This window comes from Suricata suricatta, chromosome 17, assembly GCF_006229205.1.
Source record: "Suricata suricatta isolate VVHF042 chromosome 17, meerkat_22Aug2017_6uvM2_HiC, whole genome shotgun sequence".
NCBI lineage: Eukaryota > Metazoa > Chordata > Mammalia > Carnivora > Herpestidae > Suricata > Suricata suricatta.
In genome coordinates, this window is record NC_043716.1 from 43,396,531 (window position 1) to 43,424,265 (window position 27,735).

The following is a 27,735-nucleotide window of genomic DNA, read 5'->3' on the forward strand; positions in this document are numbered from 1 at the left end:
TTGCCTACCTTGTACTGTTTCTTAGGAATCTGTAGGATATGATTCTTCAAAATGAGAAAGTCAGACAAATAAAAGGAGGAAATAGGTTAGAGGAAATAGAAAATTCAAAGGAGAAAAGTAACAAAATCTTCAGGATGACAGTGAGAAGATGGGAAAAGAGAGCAACCAACCCAGATTAGAGTAGGTTAGAAGCCTCCAGAAGAGTTGTTTCACGAAAATAAGATTGATAGAAACCTGATGCATTTCATTATCTAGAAAAATTTTAAACAATTGGCAAAAGGCTTAGGATTGAAATGGTGATAAATACATGAAATAATAGTAGAAAAAAGTTCTAAATTCCAGGGAAAATAGATAATGTGTAGGAATGGAGATTTTCTTCAGAATAAGTCCTCAGTCCTTGGGGCAGGGTCTGGGGTAGCTGCTGTCCATGCCTGTCTTATCACTTTACTCCAGTGTGGAGCAATATTTCCATTATTTGATTTGGACCATTATAGTCAGGAAGGAGAGCTCTAAAGCCCAGTGACAAATGTGGTCTATGTGGTCTCTTTTTGAACAGTTGATAGATTTGATTTGTTAAAACAAGTGGGATATTACCTTTAGTCTTCTTGTCTTACAGCGCCTTCGTCTGATTTTGGTGTCTGAGTAGTGCTGGCCTCCTAGAATAAGTTGAAATTTGAGAAGAATTTCCTCCTCTTCAATTTTCCTAGAATATTTTGTGTAGAACTGGTATTATTTTATCCTTAAATGCTTGATAGAATTTCTCAGAGAACCATCTGGACCTGGAATTTTCTGGGAAAGTTTTGAAATACAAATTAAATTTCTTTAATAAAATATGACTATTTCAATTTCTTCTTGGATAGATCGCCTTTTAAAATCTGTAGAATCTTCAGTGATGCCCGCCTTTTTCATTCTTGACCTTGGTACTTTGGGTATTCTTTGAGGTGATCATTCTGGGAAGAGATACATAAATTTTATTGATCTCATAGAATCAATTTCTGTTTTCATTTATTTTCTCTGTTGCTTTCCTGTTTTGTATTTCATTAATTTCTGCTTTACTCTTTATTATTTTCTTTCTTTTTCCTGCTTTGGGTATAATTTCTTTTTCTGGTTTCCTAAGGTAGAAGCTGAGGTCATTGCTTGGAATTTTCTTTTTAGTACAGGAATTTTAATACTATAAATTTCCCTCAATGTATTGGTTTAACTGCATTTCACAGAATTGATGAGTATGATTTCACTTAGTTCAGAATGCTGTCAGATTTTCCTTGTGATGTCTTCTTTAACCCAGTATTATTTAGAAGTGTGTTGTTATAGTTTCCAAATATTCAAGAATTTTCCATATATCTTTCTTATATTGATTACTAATTTAATTTCATTGTGATCGAAGAACACATTTTCTGTAAGTTGAATCGCTTTTTTATTTAAACTTGTTTTATGTTCCAGGAAATAATCTTATGTTCAATATGCACTTAATGTGTATTATGCTCTTTTGGGGTAGAAGGTTTTATAAATATCAATCTGGTCAAGTTGAATTGGTAGTGTTGTTCATGTATTCTATAACTTTGATGATTTTCTGTCTGCTCATTCTCTCAGTTATGAGGAAAGGAATATTGAAATCTCAAGCTGTAAATGTAGACTTATCTATTTCTCCTATACGTTCTGTCATACTCCTCATACCACTGTTCTGGTCAAAAAGGATTCCCCTCCCTCAGAGATTTAAGTATCCATTTAGTGACAGTTGCCAATAGTAAAATAAGATTGCCTAAGGGGCAGAGCTGGAAGAAAAAGGTAAAAAGAAAAAAAAGCCAGAGGATTTCCTCCACTCTCTCTGTCCCATATGAAGCCCTTTTCATACTGTCTAACCAGGAAGAGAAGACTTGTCTTGGATCTTTCTTTTCATCCCTGCTGTGCTGTTCAGGATTTGGATTTGGATTTCCTTTGAGTTAAGGCTGAGAGTTTGGGGACATAAAAAACAATAGGAAATGCACCACTGAACTGGTTGTCCTTCAAACTCTGGTTTCCTTCCACAGTTTGCCTGCTACTTTTTATTTTTCAGTCTTCAGATAGCTCTTCTATCTTCTTTCCAGGGTTTTTAGTTTCATTCAGTAAAGGCTGAGTGTGTGTATTCCACCTGAATGCAGAACTAGAGCTCTTCCATTTGATTATATTTTGTGTTTGCCTATCTAAGGGAGTAATATTCAAATTATTTAACAATTATCATGCTGTAAACATCAACCAGAATGGATGGCAGTCTGTTTATAACATACACTAACGTGGAACAACTGACATGCCTATATAGGTACATAATGCCTGATACTCTGCCCTGCCTGATTGTGGGTTCAGTTTCTATTTAATATCTTTTCTCCAATGATAATAGCAGACATGGAAGGTAAGGTATCTGGTGAGCTCTCTTATCCTTTGGGCATGATAACTCTTTCCTGTGTGTTAACTAGCTAGCTTGGCCTCTGTCTCTCAGGTGCAGTGGATTCTGACTCTTAACCACATTCACTGCTCTAGCCCAGGGGCAGAGACCTGTGTTGTCTTCTGCTTATCAAATGTAGGAGATGGGAGATGCCTGACTACTTGCAGTGAATCCGGTCCTACTCCACTCATTCAGATTGCTGCCTGTGGGCACTTCCTGCTCCTTGCATCTCACACTTCTGTGCTTAAAACAGACCTGGAAACACTCTCATCTTTCACAGTTATCCTCCTACACATGCTCTGGGCTATAATTTCCTCATTCCAGTTGCATCTAGTTTGTGTCTTCCATGGATTTCTTAACATTTCTCCTCTATTATTGGCTTTTGTTTTATTTTCTAGTGCTTTAAGAATTTGTTCTGCCTGGGTAGCTCAGCTGTTCAGTATACGACTCTTGATTTCAGCTCAGGTCATGATCCCAGGGTCATGAGATTGAGCCCTGCGTTGGGCTCTGTGCTGAGCTTGGAACCTGCTTAGGATTAGGATCCTCCCTCCCTCCCTCCCTTCCTTCCTTCCCTTCTCTCTCTCTCTCTCTCTCTCTCGTTCCCTCTCTCCCTCTAAACCTCCCCCACTCGTGTGTGTGTGCGCGTGCGCATGCACACGCACGCCTGCGCGCCTACCACTCTCTCTTTAAAAAAAATTAAAATACTTTTTGTCATTCCATACCACCTCTATTATTGCCATTGTATTCTGAACTACCTCATTTCTTTAATAGTAACTTATTTGCATTCTTGCCAATCTGTAGTCTGTTGCCCATGCGATAGCTATAGTGCTCTTAATTTAAAAAAATCAAATCATATGTTTCCCCAAACTTGAAATAAAATTCTTCAGTAGCTTTCTGTCACATTCTGAATAAACTCCAGCCTTTATCATTCCCTATAGGTCCCTACTTGAATTGCCCTTTTCCTTGTAGTCTAACTCTGTGCCCTCCCTCTCCTTCCATAGTTTACTTTGCTTCCTCTTTGCTGGCCTTTTTGCTCAAATATGTTAAGAGTATTTTCTTTTTAGGCCTGTATGGTTGCTCTTTCTTGAATAAAGGGCTATAGATTTCTGTTTAGGTCAAAGAGGCCTTCTGTGACCATCCTATGAAATACGCAGTCCTAACCTTTATGGTACTTAACACTACCTGAAAATACTTACTTACTTGTTTTTTGGTGTCTCAACTATTAGAAAATCAGTTTCATTTAAGCAGAGACTATATCTTGTTCATCACTCTTGCCCTAAAACACTTGCATATATGAATTTGTTAGTATTTGTTGATTAAAAGAATGAACAAGTAGCACTTAGGGTATTTGGGAAGCTATATGGATGTGCCTAGGTCACATATTGATTCAGTGTTCACTTCTGTTACTTAACCAATAACGTACAGCAGTGTAAGAAATTTCTTAAATGTGGGCAGTTTATCAGACTACCAACTACTTATTGATTCGTGAAATGAGGCCCTTGGAATTTGATTCTAAAACCGACTGTGCCCGCTAAGCTTCTAAGTGAAGGTCTTCTGAGGTTGAGTGGTTATTTTCTGATTTCCAGCATAGCATATTGTATATAATTGGATTACATTATTTATTGTATTCAGTCTTTTAATTTTTTTAAGTTTATTTGTTTTGAAAGAGAGGGAAAGCATAAGCAGGGAGGAAGCAGAAAGAGAGAATCCCAAGCAGGCTCCCTGCCGTCGTTGTGGAGCCCAACACAGGGCTCAGTCTCACACACTAGGAGATCACGACCTGAGCGGAAAGGAAGAGTCAGAAGCTTAGCTAACTCATCCACCCACATACTCTTTGTTTGTTGTGTTTAGTCTTCTTTGTCTGATGGATCCCTGTTTTTACAGTAATTTAGGAGTTCATTAACAGTAGGAACTTTGCGTCTAGCACAGTGCCACTATCTTGTGTTTAAGCCATTCAGTTGACCAAGGAGGTTCATCAGTTCTATGAATTTCAGTTCTGTATTTCATGTGTGACTTCATCAGAATTGGTTTTGGTGTACTAGCTCCATTTTCTGCAAATGATTTTTCATTAGAGGTCATCCATATATATATATAACAGAACTTATTTGGTTCTAGATATTAAATAAATGCATGAATCAATGTGATATGGTTGAAACACAATTTTCATTTACTTTTGCAAGAAGAGTGTTCTACAGGCATCAGGCTCTGATCCCCAGAATGCGTGTTGAGGTAATAATGCCCATGACCCGTTTCTGCTGGAAGACTGGGAACTGGACAGTGTTCGGCTTTGCACGATTCCCATTATATGCATCCAGTTTTATTTGATTAGTACATGCTGGTGCATTTATAGGAATAATATACACAATTGTCAAATATGATGTCTTCTTTCCTTGCTAATACATAAAACATTTCATAAAAGTGAGATGTTCATGCTCTTGAAACATGCACAAGTTATTTTTCAGTTTGGTAAGTTACAAAGATTTCTTTATTAAACCAATATTATTTTATTACATAAAATGATATGGAAATAATTTCATTACTTAGGGTGTCATTTTTGTGTCTTTGTAAGGGTATAATTGGTATTGTATCATTGAGAACAAGATTTTTTTATTGTTTTAATAGTTTATCGTTGTGATAAAAAATCATTTAGCTTTCAAAATAGATTGCTTTGAGACTAAAGAAAATAAAACTTTAATAATACACACTCGGCAGGCTCTGGATGAGGTGCTTTCACATAATCCTCATTTAATTTGCCAAATAATGCTGTGAAGCAGGTATTATTTTCCATAGGAAAATATTTCAGGCTTTATACTAATCTGTACCAGAAGTTTCAAATCCACGTCATTGGTAGCATGTACTTAGAACCTTTCTGTTCTGATATTTAACATACAAATTTGGGGCACCTAAGTGGTTAAGCACCCCAGTCTTGATTTCAGCTCAGGCATTATCTCATGGTTCATGAATTTGACCCCTGTGCTGAGCTCTGCTCTGACAGCAGGGGGCCTGCTTGGGGTTCTCTCACTTCCTCTCTCTCTCTCTCTCTCTCTCTCTCTCTCTCTCTCTCTCTCCTTGCTCTGCTTGCGCACACACGTGCTTTCTCTCTCTCTCAAAATAAATAAACATTGGGACGCCTGGGTGGCTCAGTCAGTTAAGCGTCCGACCTCGGCTCAGGTCATGATCTCATGGTTCGTGGGTTTGAGCCCTGCGTCAGGTTATGTGCTGACAGCTAGCTCAGAGCCTGGAGGCTGTCTTCAGATCCTGTGACTCCTTCTCTCTCTGACCCTCCCCTGCTCATGCTGTTTCTCTTAAAAATAAAAACATTAATAAATAAATAAACATAAAAAAAGAATAAAATACAAATTTGTTTGTTAGTGGGTGGATAAGACCTGGAAGAAAAGATCTGACCTTCCGTGATAAATCCCTCTGAAATATCTTTATTTCTAGTCCTACATTTCTTCTGAGATTTAACTTAAAATATTGATTTTTCTTTGTATAATGCTCTTTTTCCATAAAATAAACTTAAAATTGTCCCTTTTGCCAACAATTTCTTGTTATCTTGATGTTCTAGGGATAGTTCAGAATGTGTTTACATATTTTGGCCATGCTTTAATATTTCTTAATGTGAGATATAATAAATTTACTAATTAGGAAATTACTTTTTACCAACAAGGTAGATGTTTAAAAAGAACACATAAAGACTTCTTTAGCTTCCACTATCCTAAAGTAACCAATATTAACTACATTCAGTCTGTATCCTGGATTTTTCCCCCCCTGAGCTCATACTGGCACATGCAGGTGTGTGTGTGTGTGTGTGTGTGTGTGTGTGTGAGAGAGAGAGAGAGAGAGAGAGAGAGAGAGAGAGATTGAGTTTGAAGATTTTTAAAAATAAAATGCTATTTTAGTTCTCTTTTCTCCCAGTTAACAAGATAGTATGGCCATCCCTCCATGAACATTTAATTTCTAACTTTTAAAAATCTGTATAATGGTTCTCAGCATAAGTAATCCATAATTTATTTCACCATTTCCTCATATATAGTGTTCATATTTTCAGAGTGATTCATAATCCTTTTTCTATAATAATATCTTAAACTCTTAGAATATGCAACCCAAACATGTTTCATGTCAGAACATACTAAGTATTCTACTTTGCATTCTGATAATTGGTATAGTTAATACTAGAAATGTTGTAGAAACCTCTCTCTGCTTATCCATATTTGTGAAAGAAGAGGAATAAAAGAATGGCAACTGAAAAGGTTGGAAAAGATATCTTTCCAAGCATCTAGAAAGATTTCCATTTAAAATATTGTGGGGCGCCTGGATGGCTCAGATGCTTAACCAACTGACTCTTGATGTTGGCCTCAGGTCATGATCTCATGGGTTCTTGAGTTTAAGCCCTGCATTGGGTTACCCACTGACAGTAAGGAGCCTGCTTGGGGTTTTCTCTCTGTCGCTCCCCACTCACACTTGCTCTCTCTCAAAATAAATACATAAACTTAAAATATATATTCTTATCTGAATTTTTGTGATAAAAATCATAAAGCTTCTTTGAAAAACTTCATAGCCTTTAATGAAGAGCCATACAAAGTTGGATAACAAAGGGTGAAGAAGAAACTTGTTAATAAAGCCTAGGATAAAGTTATTATTGAGTAAATCTATTTTTTGTTTTGTTTTGTTTGAGGTACAGGTTGGATTTAGTAAATCTTATTCCTAGTGAGAGATTGAAGAGCTGGTTCCCACAAGGGGGCAGACTAAGACTACCTGAAAATCTTCATACTATAAAGAATATTTTAAATTCATGGTTGATTTATTAAGAAGGAAGAGGAAATCACCCGGGGCCTGAAATGAGTAGAGAGATAACCATGAATGGTACCATATATTAGGGGCATCCACTTACCTCGTCCCCAGTGCAAGCATGGGGGTTGGCATGTTGGACACCTTGCTGTGGCTATTGGCAGATTGGCCTTAGTGAATGGAAATCCCTATTACCGAGCCCTTGATAAATTCCGTCCTTGCTACTATGGCCATTTTGTTAATGAGCCATTTGGGCAAGGCTAGAGTGGCTGTGTAAAAAAATTGGCTGAGTCCTCCAAATAGGTCCTGTGATCTGCTGTGTTGTTCAGTACCTTCTCTGCAATTTGCTCTTTGGTAAGCATTCACATGGGACATTCATTTCTTCAATTATTCTGTGCCCTTTCAAAGAGGTCTGTTCCTGTACCTCATCCCCAGATCTCCTGGTCACTAGTTTTCTAATTATTCCTTTCAAATCTCTGAATATCCATTAAACATTCTCCTTGAGTGAGTATAGGATGGTTCCTCTGTAATCTTTATTCCTAGGCATAGTGAACAACTGGGAACCCTGTTCAGATTTCTGCCAATGGGATGCCTTAATGTCACTAATGTCCTTCAAGACTACCACAAATTGTGGCTGTAGTGTTGTTGTCTGCATGTTATCATGCAGGGTATCAGCAAATAAACCTGATGTTTTTTTTCCAGTGAGATGGTCACAGAGAATTTACCAGGCTAAATAAAAAGAAACTATAGCAAGAGTAGGAACTTTGGGCATCTGGGCTACTTGCTCATGCAAATTATTTGGGCATTCAGGACCTGCTCAAGCCTAATCTCACGTACACTTCTTCCTTCTGCTGAAGTGCTGCAACACACACCCAATCATATTGATTTGTTGGTTCAACACTGCTTAGTTCATGTTGGGCTGCCAAGGTCATAGCATTCATTCTAAGGTCCTATGGTAAGCCAAAAGCTAATTTTCAATAAAGGGTAGTATTTACATAGGATGGCATAGTTTGTTTGTTTCTTACAAAATACTAGAGATCTTCCCTGAAAAGTTCTGCAATAACAATGTAAGAGCCGTATCTACAACAGATACTTGCAGCAACATTGGATCTGGTGGATTATATAAACCAAGAGGCAAAGTAGCCCATATTTGTTTCAGTGCTTTCTGTTGTTCTGGGTCTCTCTCACATCCAGCAGTGTTGGTAAATGGTTCACAGTAGCGTAACCAAATGAGGTACAGATTGCTTAAAGAAACCAAGGTCTGGGCTCTGTACCTCTTTCTCAGATGTAAGAGAGAGTAGATGCAGTACCGTGGAAAGCATATTTTGAATTGCTCAAGCCCATAGGGTTCACAGAAATCTCAGTGTGGAATACTCTGAATTTTATTCCCACTCTCTGGCATGCATGTTTTTACCACAGTATCGAGATCAGTTGCTGCTTCCAGTTCACATTTAATCATCATGAAACCATTAGTATAGTAGACCAGCAGAAGTGTCCTATGAAATGGAGGGATAGTTAAGATTATTATCTAGAGTAGGAGAATTAATAAGAGGTTGGAGAGTGAAAATATATAGCTGACGCTAACAGCTGAATGCATACTGTTTATGATTATCTCATTCTCTGGTCATGAGAAACCAAACCAGGTGTCAGGGATATGTTGATTTGCTTTAGCAACAAAACTAATCTAGAGTAGTAGTAGCAATGGGAGTCACAACCTGAGTAAGTTATAAAAATGCGCTGTTATTCTCAAGATTTTTCTGTCTTTTGCACAGACCATATAGGTAAGTTGAATGGGGGTGTGGTAAGAGTCATCATCCTTGGATCTTTCTGGTGTTTAGTGATTGGATCAAACTTTTACCTTATATTCTAGAGATGGATTAAACTTATTTCTGGATATAGGTCTAGGACTTCACTATGCAGTACAGTAGTCATTGGCCACATGTGTCTATTGAATACTTGAAGTGTGGCTGGTTTGAAGGGAGATGTGTTGTATGTGTAAAATATACACCAGATTTTAGGATTTCTATCTTTCTGTTCACATCAAGAACTCTTGCTTTTACTTATTAAACCATTGTTGTAATATTTGATTAAGGTCTTTGGTTTTTAATTCTAACATCTCTGTAGTCTCAGGAATGCTTTTATTTATGAACTTCTTTTTCTCATGTTAATATTTTCCTGTTTCTTCAAATGACATATAATTTTGGATTATATTCTGGACATTTTGAATATTATATTTCATACCATTGGTTTTATTTAAATCCTAAGAAGAATGTTGATTTTTTTGTGTGTAGTCAGTGGCTAGTTGGCCAGAATATGTTCAGGACATAGGTTCCTACTTGCCTTCTGGGGGCTATGGTTCCAATGTCAGTTTGGTTTTCTAAGCATTTACAGTACTATATCGATAGGTTCCATGTATTTGACCCAATGTCTATTCTGGGATCAGAGTAGTGGTACATTTTGTTGCTCTGCCCTCAAAGCCTGTGGGATGCTGTTTAGAGTCAGATGCATGCACACAGAGCTCTGAGTCCAGAAGTTCATACACAACTCAATGGGATTGTTTTCTTGATATTTGCTTCTTACCTCAATCTTACAAATAATTTCCAGCTCCCTCCTTTCCCAGCACTCTTGACTCAGGTTTTCCTGTTTGCTGTAACTGTTTATATCTAGATCAAGTGATAGAAGGACAGAGGGAGAGGAAGAAAGCAGTAATGATTTACCCCATACTCTTGGGATGGCAGTTCTTGGGGTCAGAGAAAAGGGTTCTGTTTTCCCAGGGTTTTAGGTACCTGCCCGTTCGCCACTACCATCTCTGTGCTGCTGCTGACATAGAATTGCCTGGACACTGGGATAGAAGATAAGGGGGAAAAGGGATTTCCCTGGTCTCTGAGACCAATAAAAGATGAACCTACCTTGATGTGTGATTATCACCTAAAGTCCATAGTGTACAGTAGGGTTCACTCTTGATGTATATTCTGTGCGTTTTGATAAATTTTTAACAACACGTGTCCACCGTTATGGTATTATAATTTCACTGCCCTGAAAATCCTCTGTGTTCAGGCTGTTCATCCCTCCATACCCTAACCATGGAAACCACTAATCTTTGTAGTGTTTCTATATATTTTGCCTTTTTCTGAATGGAAAAGTCAGAATCATATAGTATATGCCCTTTTCCAGTTAGCTTCTTTCACTTAGTAGTGTATATTTAAGGGCCCCAGTATCTTGTCATGGCTTGATAGCTCATTTCTTTTTGGTACTGAATGATATTCTTTTGCTTGGATCTACCACAGTTTATTTATCCATTCATAGACTGAATGATATCTAGGTTGTTTCCAAGTTTTGACAGTTATGAATAAAGCTGCTATAAACATTCATGTACAGGTTTTTTGTGAGACTATATTTTCAACTCATTTGGGTATATACCAAGAAGCATAATTGCTGAATCATAAGATAAGAGTATGTTTAGTTTTGTAAGAAACTGCGAAACTGCCTTCCAGAGTGGCTATCTCATTTTGCATTCTCACCAGCCGTGAATGAGAGTTCCTGTTGCTCCACATCCATGTCAGCATTTCGTGTTGTCAGTGTTTTGGATTTTGGCCATTTTAATAGGTGTGTGGTAGTATCTTATTGTTGTTTTAATTTGTAATTCTCCAATGCCATATAATGTTGAATATCTTTTCGTGTGCTTATTTGCCATCTATATATCTTCTTCAGTGAGATGTCTGTTCAGATCTTTTGTTCTTGTTTTAACTGTGTTTTCCATATTCTTGTTTTTGATCTTGTATATTTTAGATAATGTTCTTTTATTACATTTGTGTTTTGCAGAGTCGAAGTTTGTTATTATTATTGTTTCTTTTTTTGAGGGACAGAGGAAGAGAAAGAGAGTCTTAAGCAGCCTCTGTGCCTAGTATGGAGCCCGATGTGGGGCTTGATCTCACAACCTGAGCTGAAGTCAAGAGTCAGACACTTAAGTGATTGAGCCACCCAGGTGTCCCGGAGCCAAAGTTTTCTTTCTTTCCTTTTTTGTTCCTTCCTTCCTCCCTCCCTCCCTCCCTCCCTCCTTCCCTCCCTCCCTCCCTCCTTCCTTCCTTCCTTCCTTCCTTCCTTCCTTCCTTCCTTCCTTCTTTCTTTCTTTCTTTTTCTTCCTTCCTTCTTTCTTTTTCTTTTTTTTTTTTTAAAGTTTATTTATTTAGCGAGAGAGCGCAAGCAGAGAGAGACAGAGAGAGGGAGAAAGAATCCCAAGCTGATAGGCTGAAATCTGACATGTAGCTCAAACCCATGAACTGTGAGATTATGACCTGAGCTGAAATCAACTAAGGAGCTCAACTTTCTGAGCCACCAGGTGCCCCACCAGAGCCAAAGTTTTAAATTTTAATGAATGTAGCTTATTATGTCTTTTATGGATCATGCGTTTGGGATTGTATCTAAAAAGTCCCTGCCATACTCAGGGTCATCTAGATATTCTTCTCCTTTATCCTTTAGAAGTTTTATAGTTTTGCATACTGCATTTAGGTGTATAATCCATTTTGAGTTAATTTTTTGTGAAAGTTGTAAGATCTGTGTCTTAAGCTTATTTTTTTGAATGCGGATGTCCAGTTCTCGCAGCATCATTTGTTGAAAATGCTATCTTTTCTCCAGTGCTGCCTTAACTCCTTTGTCAGTGATCGGTTGACTGTAGTTCTGTGGGTCTATTTCTGGGTTCTCCATTTTCTTATACCGATCTATTTGTACTTTCACCACTGTGACACTGCCTTGATTCCTAATAGCTTTATAAGAAATTTTGAAGTTCAGTAGTGTCTGTTCCCTGTTCTTCTTCAAATACTGAGTTGCCTTTTGGAGTCTTTTGCCGTTCCAAATAAACTTTAGCATATCAACAAAACAACTCTGCGTTTGATTGGGATGACATTGATTTGTCAGATCAATTTGGGGAAAACTGGCATTTTGATAATATTGATTCTTCCATGAACATGGGATATCTTTCCATCTATTTAGATCTTTGATTCTTTTCATCAGTCTCACAGTTTCCATATGTAGTTCTTGTACATATTTTGTTAGAATTATACCTAAGTATTTCTTTTTTAAAATTCACAGTCTGATAATTCCAACATCCCTGCCATATTTGTGTCTTGTTCTGATGTATGTTCTGTCTCTTCAAACTGTGCTTTTTTAGCTTTTAGTGTGCCTTGTAAGTTTCTACTGAAAGGTAGGCATGACATACTGTGTAAAACGAATTGTGGTAAATAGTAATGTAATTGCAAGGTATCCTGAAGGGGAAGTTGCTCTGTAGTTCTAGAATTAGGTCAATTAGCCTGTGCCCCTATACCCTGAACTTAACCAGTGCTTCTCAGTTGTTGTTTTCCCCCTCTCTGTTAGGAAGCGGGAAATGAGCCCTCTGTATTCTTTCAAGGGTTTAAACTTGCATTCAGTGGGAGAGTAAAGGTGGAATATGCTTCTTCTTTCCTGGAACTGGAACCTAATCATGTTTTTCAAATATGTAATCATCCTGATACTTGTAATACACTCATATGATGTGTTTCCTTGTATTGATTCTCTTCTGTAGAACAAGAGAAAATGTTGGGCTGAAGGCTTTCCCACATGGTATATATTCATGGATTTCTTTCCAGTATGAATTATGTCTGTAAAGGCAATAGGGATCATTGAAGCCTTTCCCACATTCATTACATATATGAGCCTTCTCTTCTGTAAGTGTGTTCACACTTTTCCCATAGGATGAGTGACTTCTAAAAACATTTTCACAGTCATCACATCCATTGACTTTCTTCCTGGAATGTATTTATATGTGTTGGGTAAGTTTATAAAGTTTCTGTGGAAAGCTTTTCTGAATTCATCACAGTCATTGTGTTTGTCTCCTGTGTGTATTCACACAGGCATTGTGAGCTTACTGTTTCTACTGAACACTTTTTCTCAGTCGTTTGTGCTTACAGAGTTTCTCCCTAGCGTGGATGCTCTGGTAAGAAGTAAAATGAGTGATCCTGTTGAAGGCTTTCTCACAGTCTTTGTGTTCATAGAGCTTCTGCCTAGTGTGTATTCTCTTGTACATTACAAGGCTAGAGATGTTTCTGAAGAATTTTCCAAACTGTTTACATTAATAAAGTTTGTCTCCCGTGTAAAATCTCATGTATATTTTGGGGGTGACTCTGTAGTCATCAGCACTAGATGCTTTTCTGCTCTGAAATTATTTGAAGGGCTTCTCTTCCTTTTAATTCCCCCGTGTTTCTGAGAGTATAATGGTTACTGAAGGCTTTCTTAGAATTCTTACATTTGTGATTTGTTTCTCCTTTATGATTTCTCCTGAAAAATAAGATTAGTGCTCCTTCTGAAGTCTTTTCCATGTAGATTACATTCATACAGTTTATCTCATTAAGATTTCCTTTTATTTGCATCTCATTTATGCAGACAGTGCAGTGAAAAGCTGAAAGCACTCCCTCTCTGATACCTCCTATCACTTCTTTTCTTCAACTGTGTCTAGAGATTCTAGTCAGTGCATTAATAAAGTTTGTCTAGTTACAGCCTCTGTAAGGATAGATGTTCTTTCTGGCCTAAGATCAGGACGGTAAAGTTTGTCTAGTTACAGCCTCTGTAAGGATAGATGTTCTTTCTGGCCTAAGATCAGGACGGTAAGAAGAAAACACAAGACACCATAGGACAGAGCATTCCAGGCAGATGGGAAGGCCAGAGGCACGCCCCCAAAGAAAGAAGATTGGGGGCCTGAGTCACTTCTGCCACCTCTGGCCAGCCAAGGGCGACCCCAGTATCCAAGTCTCAGTCGTGCCAAAGGGCAGGAACAGTAAATAAATCAGAGAACGTTTCTACTCTTACGAGCTTTCATTCTAGAGGAGTGAGAGAAATAAAAGAACCAGATAATTTCATGTTATGATAAGTGCTATCAAGAAAATAAAATAGGATTGTATGGAAGAGAATGAGAAGTGGGGAAAAGAGTGAATGGTAACTTTAGGTTAGTCCTGGTAGGCCTCTCTGAGGAGAGAACATTTGAGCCAGAACCTTGTAAGACGGAGGAAGGCCAGCTTTGCAGAGGTATGGGACTAAGCGTTTTAGACAGAAGAAACAGGCAAAAAGGCCTGAAATTGAGAATAAATTTGGCCAGATCAAGGAACTGCAAGAAAGGTTGGTGTGATGGAGGCATTTTAAACTGAGGGGAAAAGTGGAACATCATGGTGTCAGAGAATTAAGGAGGTGGGGCCAGGTTGTGGGAGGGCCTTAAAAAATACGGTAAGGATTTTGAGTTCTAATTATCTTCTGGTGCGGATTGACTACATGATCCTGTATTAGCTATTAAACGTACTCTGCCTTGTTTTTGTTTAATACAGGAACTTGTGAGAATGTTGTAGACTAATAGTGAAATAAACCTTGCTTTAAATCTTGCCAAGATTTAAATTATTAGGGAAAATTTAAGCCACATCCCTTTGTTTTAGAAATATATGAAAGCAGTTGGACAAATTATGCATTAAGTATGTCATGTTTCACAGGCCTACACTTGTTGTAGGGGCCAGTTTATCACCTATGTTCTTATTTTTTCTATATGCTTTAAAAAATAGTCTTTAGTGGGGCGCCTGGGTGACTCAGTCTGTTGAGTGTCCGACTTCAGCTCAGGTTATGGTTTCACAGTTTGTGAGTTCGAACCCTGCATTGGACTCTGTGCTGATAGGTTGGAACCTGGAGGCTGCTTCAGATTCTGTGTCTCCTTCTCTCTCTGCCCCTCCCCCACTTGTGCTCTGTCTGTCTCTCTCTTTCAAAAATAAATAAACATTAAAAAAATTTGTAATAGTCTTTAGTGAAATAAAACATGCAATCAGAAAAGTTTACAAATAATACTTATACAGTCAATGTATTATCACAAAGTATTGTAGGCTTTTTAAAAGTCAGTTAATTAAAGTTTAATTTATATATAGTAAACTTTACCCCTCTTAAGTATATAGTACCAAGAATTTTTGCAAACATACATGGTCATGTAACTATCACTAAAATCAAATATAGGTCATTTCCATAATTATGTAAAACTTCCAACATACCCTTTTCTAGTCAATCCCTTTCCCCCACCCCAATCCCTGCTAGCTATTTGATCTGAATCCTATTACTATGGTATATATAATTCTATAGATGAAACCATATAGTATATAGTCTTTTTACTATGGCTTCTTATGCTTTAATGCATTTGAGATTCATCTATTTTTTTGGATTTTTTTTCTTTTTGTATATGTGAGTAGTTTATTCTATTTTAAACTGCCAAAATGTTCCCCACTGTTGTATACCATTTTGTATTCTCACCAGCAGTACATAAGATTTCTAGTTCATTCTTCCCAGAACTTGGTTTGTCAGCATTTTGTTTTTTAATTTTAGCCATTTCATGAAGTGTATAGTGACGTCCTCTAATTTGCATTTTCCTGGTGATCATTGATGTTCAGCATCTTTTCATGTGTGTGTCAGACATCTGTATCTCTTAATGAAGTATTTGTTCAGATCTTTTGCCAATTTTTTGAATTGGAGTTATTTCTTGTTACTGAGTTAAGAGACTTCTACATATATTGTAAAAACCAGTCCTTTATAATATGTGGGTTTTGCAAATATGTTCTCTTCGTTGGTACTGGGTTTTTAATTTTCTAAGTGCTTTTTGACGGATAGATCTTTTAAATATTTATGAATTCCAGCTTACCACTTGTTATTGTTCATCTTTTTTGGGTCCATTATAATAAATCGTTGCCTGACACAAGTTCACCAGGTTTTCTCCTATGTTTTCTTCTAGGAGTTCTATAGTTTTGGGTTTTACATTAAAGCCAATGATCATTTCAACTTGATTTTTTATATGGTAAAAATTTAGGTCAAGATTTGTTTTTGCATATAAATATCCACTTGTGATAGAACTATTTGTTGAAAAGATTATCCTTTAAACACTGGATTGCCTGTAAACCTTTGTCAAAAATTATTTGACCATGAGTGCCTGGGTGGCTCAGTTGGTTAAGCATTTGACTCTTGATTTTGGCTCAGGTCATGATCTCATTGTCATAAGACTGAGCATGGCATTGGGCTCTGCACTGACTGCAGAGCCTGCTTAGGATTCTCTTTCTCTCTCCGAATAAATAAATAAAACTTTTTAAAAAATTAATTAACTATATCTGTGTGAGTCTTTTTTGGACTCTGTAGTGTGTTCCATTGATTTTGTGTACATTCTTTTGCCACTATCACATACTCTCTGGATTACTGTAACTTTACAGTTAGTTTTGAAATTAGGTACTGCAAGACTTGAGAGTTTGCTTTTCTTTGCTCAAAATTGTTTTGTCTGTCTTAGTTCTATTTCTTAAAAAATTTTTACATGTAAAGTCTAAAATCAGGGGTGCCTACCTAGCTCAGTCAGTAAAGCAGGTGTCCATTGATCTTGGGGTTGTGAGTTTGAGCATCCTGTTGGGTGTAGAGATTATTTAAAAATAAAATCTTTAAACAAATAAATAAAGTGTAAAAATAAATAAAGTCAGCTTGTTGATTTCTACCAAAATACTACATGATGGATTTTCACTGGAATTGTTCTAAACCTATAGATCACTTTGAGGAGAATTGGCATCATAATGATGGGAGTCTTCAGATTCATGAACACACTATATCTCTCCATTTAGATCTTTGATTTTTTTCATCGGCGTTTCATAGTTTTTAGCGTACAAATATAGTACTATTATTTTGTTAGATTTATTCCTGATTGATCTCATGTTTCTTTTCATTAATTTTTTTAAATGTTTGTTTATTTTTGAGAGAGAGAGAGTGCAGAGAGAGGGAGACACAGAATCTGAAACAGCCTTCAGTCTCTGAGCTGTCAGCACAGAGCCTGATGTGGGGCTTGAACTCGGGAATGGTGAGATCATGGCCTGAGCTGAAGTCGGATGCTCACCTGACTGAGCCACCCAGGCACCCCTAATTTCATGTTTCTAATGGTGTTATTTGGGTGGTATGGTTTTTTTTTTTAAATGTTTATTTTCCAAGTACTTGTTGCTAGTATGTACAAAGACACTTGATTTTTGTGTATTGACTCTTTAATCTTTGAGTTTGCCTAACCTGCTTACTTTATTCTAGTAGCTTTTGAAGTCTGACTACATGATCCTGTACTAGTTATTATACTTTTCTATGCCTGTTTCCTGCGCTTAATAATATGGATCTCTTGTGAAAATATTGCCAAGTAACAGTGATAAAAGCCTTGAGTGAAAAGGATGTTTGGAGTAATTTAGGCAAAGACCCTATGTTCTTGAAATATGTACAAGCCCTTTGACTTTAAGGGCTTGTTTTGTTTTGTTTTTCCGTGTACTTTTTAAAAATAAACTTTTAAACTTCTTTTTAAGTTTATTTATTTTGAGAGAGAGTGAGCAGGGGAGGAGCAGAGAGAGAGGGAGAGAGAGATTCCCAAGGAAGATCCGTGCTGTTAGTGCAGAGCCCAACATGGAACTTGATATCACAAACCATGAGATCAACCTGAGCCAAAATGAAGAGTCAGACACTTAATCGACTGAGCCACCCAGGCGCCCCGAAAAATAAACTTTTATTGAAGTACAATATGTAAGCTGAAAAATTTACAAATCGTGTATAGTTCAATGAAATAGCATGCAGGAGGATTTTGATTTGTAAGTTTTATTTGTGGTTATTCATGTAACTTGAAAAATTAGCAGGCTGTTCTCTAGAATAAGTATTGGCTTAGGCTAAAGAATTTATTAACTTGAACCTTAATATCTAATAATCATCTGTATTAAATATAAGACAGTGATGACTGAAATTTTTACTGAATTATCATTACTTCTAACATTTCCTTAGTATCCATATACTTGATATCCTAGTGCTTTTTTAGTTCAGCTTTTGAATATTTAATCACCAGGTGTCTAGCATAACTGAATTTTTTCTGTCAGATTAGCAGTTTATTTTATTCTGCCATATTTGCATCACATTTTCCAGTAACTTTATTTGGTTGATTGAAGTAGGAAAAGTGGCAGGAGAAAGAAAGGTGGAAAATGAAGATGAGTAATTTGGAATGTCATCAGTAAATGTCATTGGTAAATGGGATTCCCAATTTCACTTCCTTTCTGTTATAAAATCCGTTCCCTTTGCTATACAACTTTCCAGCTCCCATTGAAGTAGGGCTGAGTGGAATACCCAGGAACGGGGCTCCTCTGGTTTGACTTGGCCTCTCATAGCCTTGTGATCTGCCGTGAGATGAGCAGGCTTACTTACTGCCTCCTCAGTGACTAGGCCCAGTATTGAAAACCCATCAGAGTGGTTCTGACCCTGATAGCCCAGCTCAGATCAGCTGACCCCCAGCGAACCTGCAGATTCATGAGAGAAGGAAATGTGGTAGACTGCTGAGGTTTTTAAGATTGCTAGTTACCCAAGAAAAGCTGACTAATACAGTCAAATTCTGTGAATGCTTACCAGTACTTTTCTTTACTTGAAAAATATATTTTTAATTTTTTCTGTATAGCAGCAGTGAGTTCAAGCACAATATATAGGACAGAGAAGTTGGAGGAAAATATTTTTAAATAGAAAAGTAAACTAGGACATCCAGACTGGACTAATTGCAGTATTATTCCTTAAGGAGTATTATTAGATTCTAAAATTATCAGCCAAGTTTTAATATTGGAACATTTCAAGTGAAGAGGGATGCTTCATTAAATCAAATGCATTCTTCTAGATAAATTGCTTTTTAAAAAATCTAATGCTGATTTTTCTCAACAAAAAGATTCCTCAGGGAATTACATTAATGGCATGACTCGCCGTGAACCCGTAGAAAACTGTAATCCCATAGAAATGGTTCTCAAGCCTATTCATGAATGCCTAAAGATCAGAAATCCACTGTGAGAGAAAGAGACTTGAAAATTGTGTCTAGAAGGCACAGTACCCATCAGATCTCAGTTCCAGAGAGAGGAAAAAACAGTTGGAAGAGAAGAATTAGTCAACATAGTAAAAGAAAAGACCCAGAGACTAACGAGAAGAAAAAAGTTAAATCTTGGTAAAATTTTCTAAGCTCCAAGGATAAGGAATAAATTCTGTATTTCTACCAATAGAAATTGGGGGGGGGGGAATAATAGTGATCTGGATTATAGTAATGGTAGGAGAGGTAGAAAGAGGATACCTGATTTAAAATCTGATGTTGATCATCTGCAGAACTTCTAATGCATTTGTTGAGAAGGGGGGTGTTGCGAAGAAATTAACAATGGCTTCTGGTTTGAATAAATATGTGAGTAAGTGGTAAATACCTACATAAAATTATTTTATTGAACTAAAATTTACCGTTTAAAAATGTACAATTCAGTGACTTTTAACACATTTACAATGTTGCGCAGCCATTCCTACATTCATCACCCAAAAAGGAAATCCTGTATGTATTAAGCATTACTCTCCGTTGCTTCCTCCTTCTAGTCCCTGGCAACCATAGCCTACTTTTCTTCCCTCTGGATTTGCCTGTTCTGAACATTTCATATAAATAGAATCTTATAGCATGTGACCTTTTGTGTCTGTTTTCTTTCTCACTTAAATGTAATGTTTTCAAGGCTTATCAGTATTACAGCATGAATCAGGCCTGGCTTTTTGTTGCTAAATAATATTTGATTATATAAATATACCACATTTTGTTTATCCATCCACTAGTTAATGACATTTTAGTTGTTTTCACTTTTTGGCTTTTGTGAATAATGCTGCTATAAACATTCATGTTTAGGTTTTTGCTTGAAAACTTGTTTTCACTGCTTTTAGGGTATATATACAGAAATGAGATGACAGTGTTATTCTGTGTTTAACTTTTTGAGGAACAGCCAAACTCTTGTACCCAGCAGCTGTACATCTTATATTTCCACCAGCAATATATTAGGATCCTAACTTATTTCTCTATGTCTTCACTAACACTTTTTTGTTGTCTAGTTCTTGTTTTTGTTTTTAATAGCTATCCTACTGGGTATAAAGTGATATGTCATTGTGATTTTGATTTACATTTCTGTATTGATTAATGGTGGTGAGTAACGTTTCATGTGCATATTGTCCATTTGTGTATCTTCTTTGGAAAAATGTCTAATCAAGTCTTTTGCCTATTTTTAAAGGCCTTTTATGGGGGTGGAGGGTGAGGGGCAGAGACCAAGAGGAGAGAGAATCCTAAGCAGACTCCATGCCCAGTGCTAAGTTGACATGGGGCTCGATCCCATGACACTGAGATCATGAACTGAACCACAACTGAGAGTCAAATGCTTAACTGACTGAGCCACCCAGGCAACCCTTCTTTTGCCTATTTTTAAATTGCATTGTCATTCTGTTGTTGAGTTGTAGGAGTTCTTTATTTGTCCAGATTCTAGACTTTTCAGATACATGATTTGCACATACTTTCTGCCATTCTAGGTATTGTCTTTTTACTCACTTGATACAGTGTCTTTTAATGCCACAAGTGTTTTACCTGACAGTTTACTAATTATCTCTTCATCTCTATCTAATCTGTTTTTCAGTCCATCTTTTTATTTTCATAATTTTCATTCTTAGCTGAAATTCTAAACTTTTATTTTGTCCAGATTTAAGCATACTACTCTCCCCTTTTATACATGCAACATGGCACAGACTTTTAGTACAGCATTTGGTCATTATTTCTCAGTAGAAACTCTCAGCACTTTGACCCAGTAATTCTGTATGTATCATCTATAGGAGTCTGTATAAAGAGCTGCTTAAGTGGCCTTTACCAGGAGACTGGTTATATTATAATGCATGATAGAACCACAGTTGTTTTTTTAAAATAGTTGGAATTGCATATAATGAAATTATAACATAACACAATTGGGAACCTTGAAACACTTGATTTAATTTTACTTCTCAGCGTAGGCCACATTATCATCCGTTCATGTTAAGACCATGCTTGTTTTTTTAAATTTCCACTCTTTCCTCCAAGTGTATTGAAGTATGATAGACAAGTATAAATTGTATATATTTAAGGTATATAACATGTTATTTTAATAAATGTATGTGTTATGAAATCATTACCACTATCATGATAATATCCATCACCTCATGCATTTACCCTTTGTGTCTGTATGTGAGAACACTTGAGATCTACTTACATAATGTATTACTATTAGCTGTAGTCATCATGCTGTACATTAGGTCTCCAGAACTTATTTGTCTAGTAACTGAAAGTTTGTACCCTTGACCAATATCTCTCTTTTTCCCCCATCTCCCTAGCCTCGTTAACCACCATTCTCCTCTTTACTATGAGTTTGATTTTATTTTTCTGATTTTATGTACAAGTGAGATAATTCAGTATTTGTCTTTCTGTGTCTGGCTTAGTTGACTTAGTAGAATGTTTTCCAGATTCATCCATGTTGTTATAAGCGGCAGGATTTCCCTCTCTTTTAAGGCTGAATAACATTCATGCATGTGCATGTGTGTGTGTGTGTGTGTGTGTGTGTGTGTAAAATCACATTTTCTTCATCCTTCTGTTGAAAGACACTGAGGTTGTTTCCCAGTCATGGCTACTGTGAATAATGCTGCGAGGAGCACGGGAGTGCAAGTATCTCTTTGGGATGACAGTTTTATTGTCTTTTGATATATACTCCGAAGTAGGATTGCTAGATCATATGGTAGTTCTGTTTTAATAATGGTTGTGCCAGTTTACATTGCCACCAACAGTATACAAGGGATCTCTTTTCTCCCCATCATTGCCAGTTTGGCTTCTTGATTATAGCTGTCCTAACAGCTATAAGGTGATATCTCCTAGTGGTTTTGATATGCACTTCCTGATTACTAGTGATGTCAAACACCTTTTCATGTACCTGCTGGTTATTTGTGTGTCTACTTCAGAAAATGTTTATGTCTTTTGCCCATTGTTTACTTAGGTTGTTTGGTTTTTTTGCTATTGAGTATGAGTTTCTTATATATTTTGGTTATTAACCCCTAACGATGCGGAGTTTGCAAATATTTTCTCCAATTCCAGAAGTTGCTTTTTCATTTTGTTGATAGTTTCATTTGCTCTGCAGAAACTTTTCAGTTTGATGCAGTCTCCCTTGCTTATTTTTGCTTGTGTTGCCTGTGCATGTGGTATCAAATCCAAAATACCATTGTCAAGACCAATTTCAAGGAGTTGTTCTCTTGTGTTTTATTCTAGGAGTTTTATGGTATCATATCTTATGTTTCAATCTTTAACCCATTTTTCAGTTGATTTTTGTATACAGTGTAAGATAGGGATCAAATTTCATTCTTTTGCATGTGACTATCCAGTTTTCCTGGCACTGTTCGTTGAAGAGGCCATCATTTCCCTGTCGTATATTCTTGGTGCACTTGTCAAAGATCAGTTGACCATATATGTATGGACTTATTTCTAGGCTTTCTATTCTGTTCTATTGGTCTGTGTGTTTTTATGCTACCATCAAATTGTTTTGATTACTCTAGCCTTGTAAGATACTTTGAAATCAGGAAGTGTGATACCCCCCCAATTTGTTGTTCTTTCTCAGAAGTGCTATGCTAACTTAGGGTACTGAGTTGTTTCATGTAAATTTTAGAATTGCTCTTCTCCTTCTGTAAAAACAGTGCTTTTGGAATCTTTAGAGGTATTGCATTGAACCTTTGGATGGTTTTGGGTTGTATGGATATTTTAATAATATTAATTCTTCCATGAACTTGGGATGACTTTCCACTTACTCTTCTTCAGTTTCTTTCATCAATGTCTTACAGTTTTCAGTGTGTGGACATTCACTTCCTTGGTTAAATTTATCCAAACTATTTTAATCTTTTTTTTATTAAAAAAAAAAGTTTTGTTTTTTTACCCCTTTTTACTTTTTCTTTTTTTTTAATAGTTTATTTTCAACTTGGTTTCCATATAACACCCAGTGCTTCTCCCCACAAGTGCCCCTCATCATGACCATCACCCCCTTCCCTCCCTCCCCCTCCCCCTTCAGTCCATGGTTCGTCTTCAGTATTCAGTAGTCTCTCATGATTTGTGTCCCTCACTCTCCCCAGCTTTATTTTAATCTTTTTGATGTTACGAATACTACTTTAAATTCTGTGCCTTAGTGCCCCATATTGTGAGCCTATTTATTTTGAATGGCTTTTCTAATTTGCTTTTTTCATATTGTTTTATCCCTTTCTTATGTTTTAAGGGCCAGATATTGTGTATGAAAAATTGTGGGAGTAATTTGAGATCTATGATGATGTTGTCTCCCTCTAAGAAGATTTGTGTGAGCTTTTGGCAGGCATTGGCAATCCAAAATTGCCTTAATTTAATTTTGTGGTAGACATTTGGAGCTGAGCTTTTTTCCTGTAAAAGCCCAGTCTAGCTTTGGTTCATACTTACTCTTAGAGCATGGCCCTTTGGGCTTCCAAACAAAAGTGTTTGAGTTTTACCAGCTTCCCCTCTGCATCTTCGTTTCCCTGCATTCCAGTATTTGTCCTTCCAGCTCTTTAAAACTGTCAGTAGCTTCTTAGCCTCTCAGATGTCACTAAGTAAAAAGTAGCCCCTAATGCCAGACTTCAGTCTTATTTTTGTAGTCCTTCATCATGCTATTAACTCTTCAATGCCTTCAGGAAGATTTTAAAGCATATACATCATTCTAGTTTTTCTTAGGGAAAAGTTGGTCTGAAGTACATAATTTGCCATTACCAGAAGTCAACAGTATGTAAATGGAAATGAACAGCCTATAACTTAATCTTTTTAAAAGACTAAGGCACATTCAAAAATCACCATATAACAATGGCAACCTTACCCACGTGTATTTTCACATACCTTCTTGGAGAAGGGGGTAAGAAATAGAATTGCAGAGTTCCTACTAGAGATTGCACATATTGGATCGTCAGTGTATCAGGTGAATATCTTCTTTCGTGTGTCTTATCAGGGAAGTTAACTGAAAAAAAATGCTCTAATTGTAACACTTACTGAATTGTACCATCATTATTTTTTATGTGACTGTATCACTTATGAGCCCGTGAAGCCCCTTACAAAGAGGAACACTGTTTTAGCCATGCTTCGTCTCCTAGTGCTACACCTGGAGTTAAGTGTCCAGTAAGGATAGAAATGAATGATGGTGTTGAGAATACCTTATTTCGCTTCTCCCGGTGAGGATCAATATGGGCATGTGGTATTCTGAGTCATCTTAACAGATAAATATAACAGAGAAGGAAGAATCTTTTCTTATCAGCTCTTCTGCTTCATCCTTTTCTATCTTAACAGGTGGCATCTCCACAGAAGGCGACTGTGCTTTTGAGCCAGACTACGCCGTCCCACCACTTGCAGTGAGTGAAGGTATGCAGCACATTCGGATTATGGAGGGCATGTCTCGCTCTCTTCCGTCCTCCCCCTTACTCACACATCAGTCTATCAGTGTTCGGCTCCAACCTGTGAAGAAGTTAACTGGTAAGGACTTTACCTAAATTTAGTATGTTTAACAGGAAAGCTAATAGTATGGCACTTTAGGTCATATCAGATATGTTTATGTGCATCTTTAGGGTTTTCCTTTTTGGCCTTCCTAATGTCACAGACTCTTGGAAAGTGGGACTTCTACTGATTTTAATTTAAGGAATTAGAATAGTACTCAGTTTGACAGATTGATATTTTTATTTTCTAAGTGATCCATCTGTTGTGGACATATTTTTTAGGCTTTCAGGAAACTTCTGGTTTTGCCAGAATACACTGTTGTTCTGATTTCATTTATCAGCTTGTTCATGTCGGATTAACAGATGGGGATATTGTAATTTTAGGATAATGAGAGCTTCATAGTTCAGCAAAGGTACCTCAGTGATGGTTTTTGTTTGAAATCCTAATCTGTATATTCACATCTATTTCTAAAAGTTGATTTGGATATTTTCCTCTCCATTGTATATTCCTCCAACTTCTTAGGATATTTGCCATAATTCATAACTTCTGGATTACACTGACTTAAATATGGTAGCACAATGTATATTACCCATTCAGATCAAGTTATTAGGTGTGCAATTGCATCTTTATTAAATGAAGTTTTGTCCTTTTAAGCTTTTTTAGAGAAGAAATTTTACTAATGTTGAACAATACTTACCTGTGAAAATATGTAAGCCTGAGTCACTTTCTTAAGTTTCTTTTAACATTATCAGTATATATTTTGTGTCAGTAAGTTGATGGGTTATGAGTCATTAGGGGCAAGAAATTAAGTCATTCTCAAAAGATACATTAACTACTTCTTACGTGTCTGGCATTACGTTAGCCTAAGTGGAGAGATTTGTCATATGACAATTCAAAAGAAAACAAGAGGAAAGGGGAAAATGGAAATTTTGGACTCTTACATCTATTTTGAATGAAAATTTTATAATGTTTATAGTTTTCATGAAAATAATAGTGTTTCTTTATTCTTTAGTTTCACAAAGTATATGTCATGCCTTTTATATTGTTTACTGTTTCTTAGGCTTATTCAAATAACTGGGTCGAAGTCTCCTTTGATTAGATAAAAATCTGTAAAATAGTTAAGTAACATTTTACTGAAATAGTTATTCCCTTCTGACATGTAAAAATAGGATAAATTTCAGGTGGTTGGGCCTTAATAAAAATGTCTTTGCTTAGAAATCTCCCTTTTTCCTGCAGTTTAAGTTATTACTGACTACTGAAAATACAGAAAACCCCATGTGAGATGGCTATCAAGTGATGTGCTTCATTCTCCGTACATGGGAAGAGGTAGCAAGAGAAATTCAGTTTCCTTACAGAAGTGAACTGGAGATAACACTTTCCTATCCCAGTTTAAACTTCAACTCAAATAGGCAAACTTCATTAAAAGATAAATACATTTAATAACAAAGTCAGTTACATGCCTAATATCAGAGATGAGACAGGGAAGCAGTAATAAGAATCATACTTGGTTAATTACATGTATGACCTTTTCTGTTTTAATGTTTTACTGTTTGAAGTATTTGAAGACTCTCAGTTTTATTTGCTGAAGAGTTTGTTGAAGGCCTAAGAATTGAAAGATTGAGAATGCATTTTAAAATTTCCGAAGGAAAGAAATCTGTCTCCTGAAAGAGGGTGCCATGAAAATTTTTCTGTGGCCAATTTTCTGCCAAGTAAAGCAGATGATAAGAATTTTCTGGTTTAACCTGGAATAAAATTACTTTGAAATTTACATTTAAAACCTTAGTGAGTAGATTATTCATGAGTTATCATTCCTTTCCTAGTTATATTTTGTTACGAATAACTAAAAAGAAAGTTTAGTGGAGAAAGACTTGCTGACCACAAGTAAATGTCCTCCAGAGAATGGTTTTTAACAAAATACGTTAATTCAGTCCAGACATTGGGGCTACACTTAACTGATTTATCCATTTCTATGCATTTAAATTTCGAAGTGCCTTAAATTCCTTATATTCATATTACCAACCCAATGAGTAAGTAGGGCCAGAATAGTCATCTTATTCTGTTTTCTTTCTGACTTTATAGTATTTATTGCCCTGTCTTTGCTATAGTTAGAGTAGTTTATATATTACTTTTCTGTGCTTTTCACCTAATCATTCAGCAAATATTTGGTCAGGACCCATAAAATGCCAAGCACTACTCGAGACAGTGGTGAAAAATTGTAGGTAGTGACAAGTAATAAGAGGGTAATAAAACAGGAAATGGGATAGAGGGAGCCTGGAGTGGGGATAAGGTTTCTTTCTGTGGAGTGGTCAAGGAGAGTCAGAAGAACCGAGGTGTGAATAACAAAAAGAAGCTGGTCATGGGAAGAACTGGGTTCAGACCCTTCTGGGCAGAGGAGACACCCAGAACAAAAGGCCTAAAGAAGAAAGCAGCATTGGCATGTTCAAGGAATGGGAAGAAGGCAAGATTGGCCTCAGCAGAGTAAGTCAGAGGGGAGGGTGGTAGAAAATAGTGGAAGAGGTAGGCAGAAATCAGAGTCTTTAGGTCATGGTAAGGAAACTGACTCTAGGATTTTAAGCAGAGCTGGAATGGGAAGTAATGGGATCAAATATGTAAAGAATAGTATACGAAAGACTAGAGTATGCCATGTTCACTCACCTTGTGTGTGTTTTCCTGATCTTTAAAGAAATCTTTCACTTCTAGTAAGTTAATACAGTGGTGTAAATAATATTTTTGTCTTATAAGATATAATGAAGGAATAACCAACCTTTTCCTATCATTTTATTATAGAACCTTTGAACTCCTAACTTATTTAGCTTAGTCCTTCATACAGGTGTGCATTAGAACCCATTTGGCATATCAATTAAGACTTTTTATTCCAAGTAACAGAAGATACAGCCAAAAGGTTTAAGCAGTAAAGGAAAACTGGAAAACCTGAGGTTGGGAAAGCCTCAAGGTTCATTTGACTTATTGTGTGTTGTGCCCTGAGGAGGCATGGAGGAGATTATGCAGAGACACCGTTGGCCCCTGTTGCTGGGCCAGTGGAATTGCTCCAGTTCTCCAGATTCTTCCTCAGGGCTCTTTCCAAGTTGTTCATGTTCATAATAGCCTAAAGCCCCTCAAGCAAACTTCATAGAATGTAGATAATTAGGAGTGCCAATAGCTCATTCATTCAACACTTTCTGAA

The 27,735-nt window shown here is 36.7% G+C and overlaps 1 protein-coding gene across 1 annotated transcript in view; it reads left to right on the plus strand.

Annotated features, from left to right (window-relative positions):
• TANC2 (tetratricopeptide repeat, ankyrin repeat and coiled-coil containing 2) overlaps nucleotides 1-27,735 on the plus strand; it is a 365,001-nt gene that overhangs the window by 116,294 nt on the left and 220,972 nt on the right. Inside the window, exon 4 of the mRNA XM_029927266.1 lies at nucleotides 24,408-24,590. Coding sequence (XP_029783126.1) covers nucleotides 24,408-24,590 — 183 coding nt within the window. The remainder of the gene's footprint in view (nucleotides 1-24,407; nucleotides 24,591-27,735) is intronic.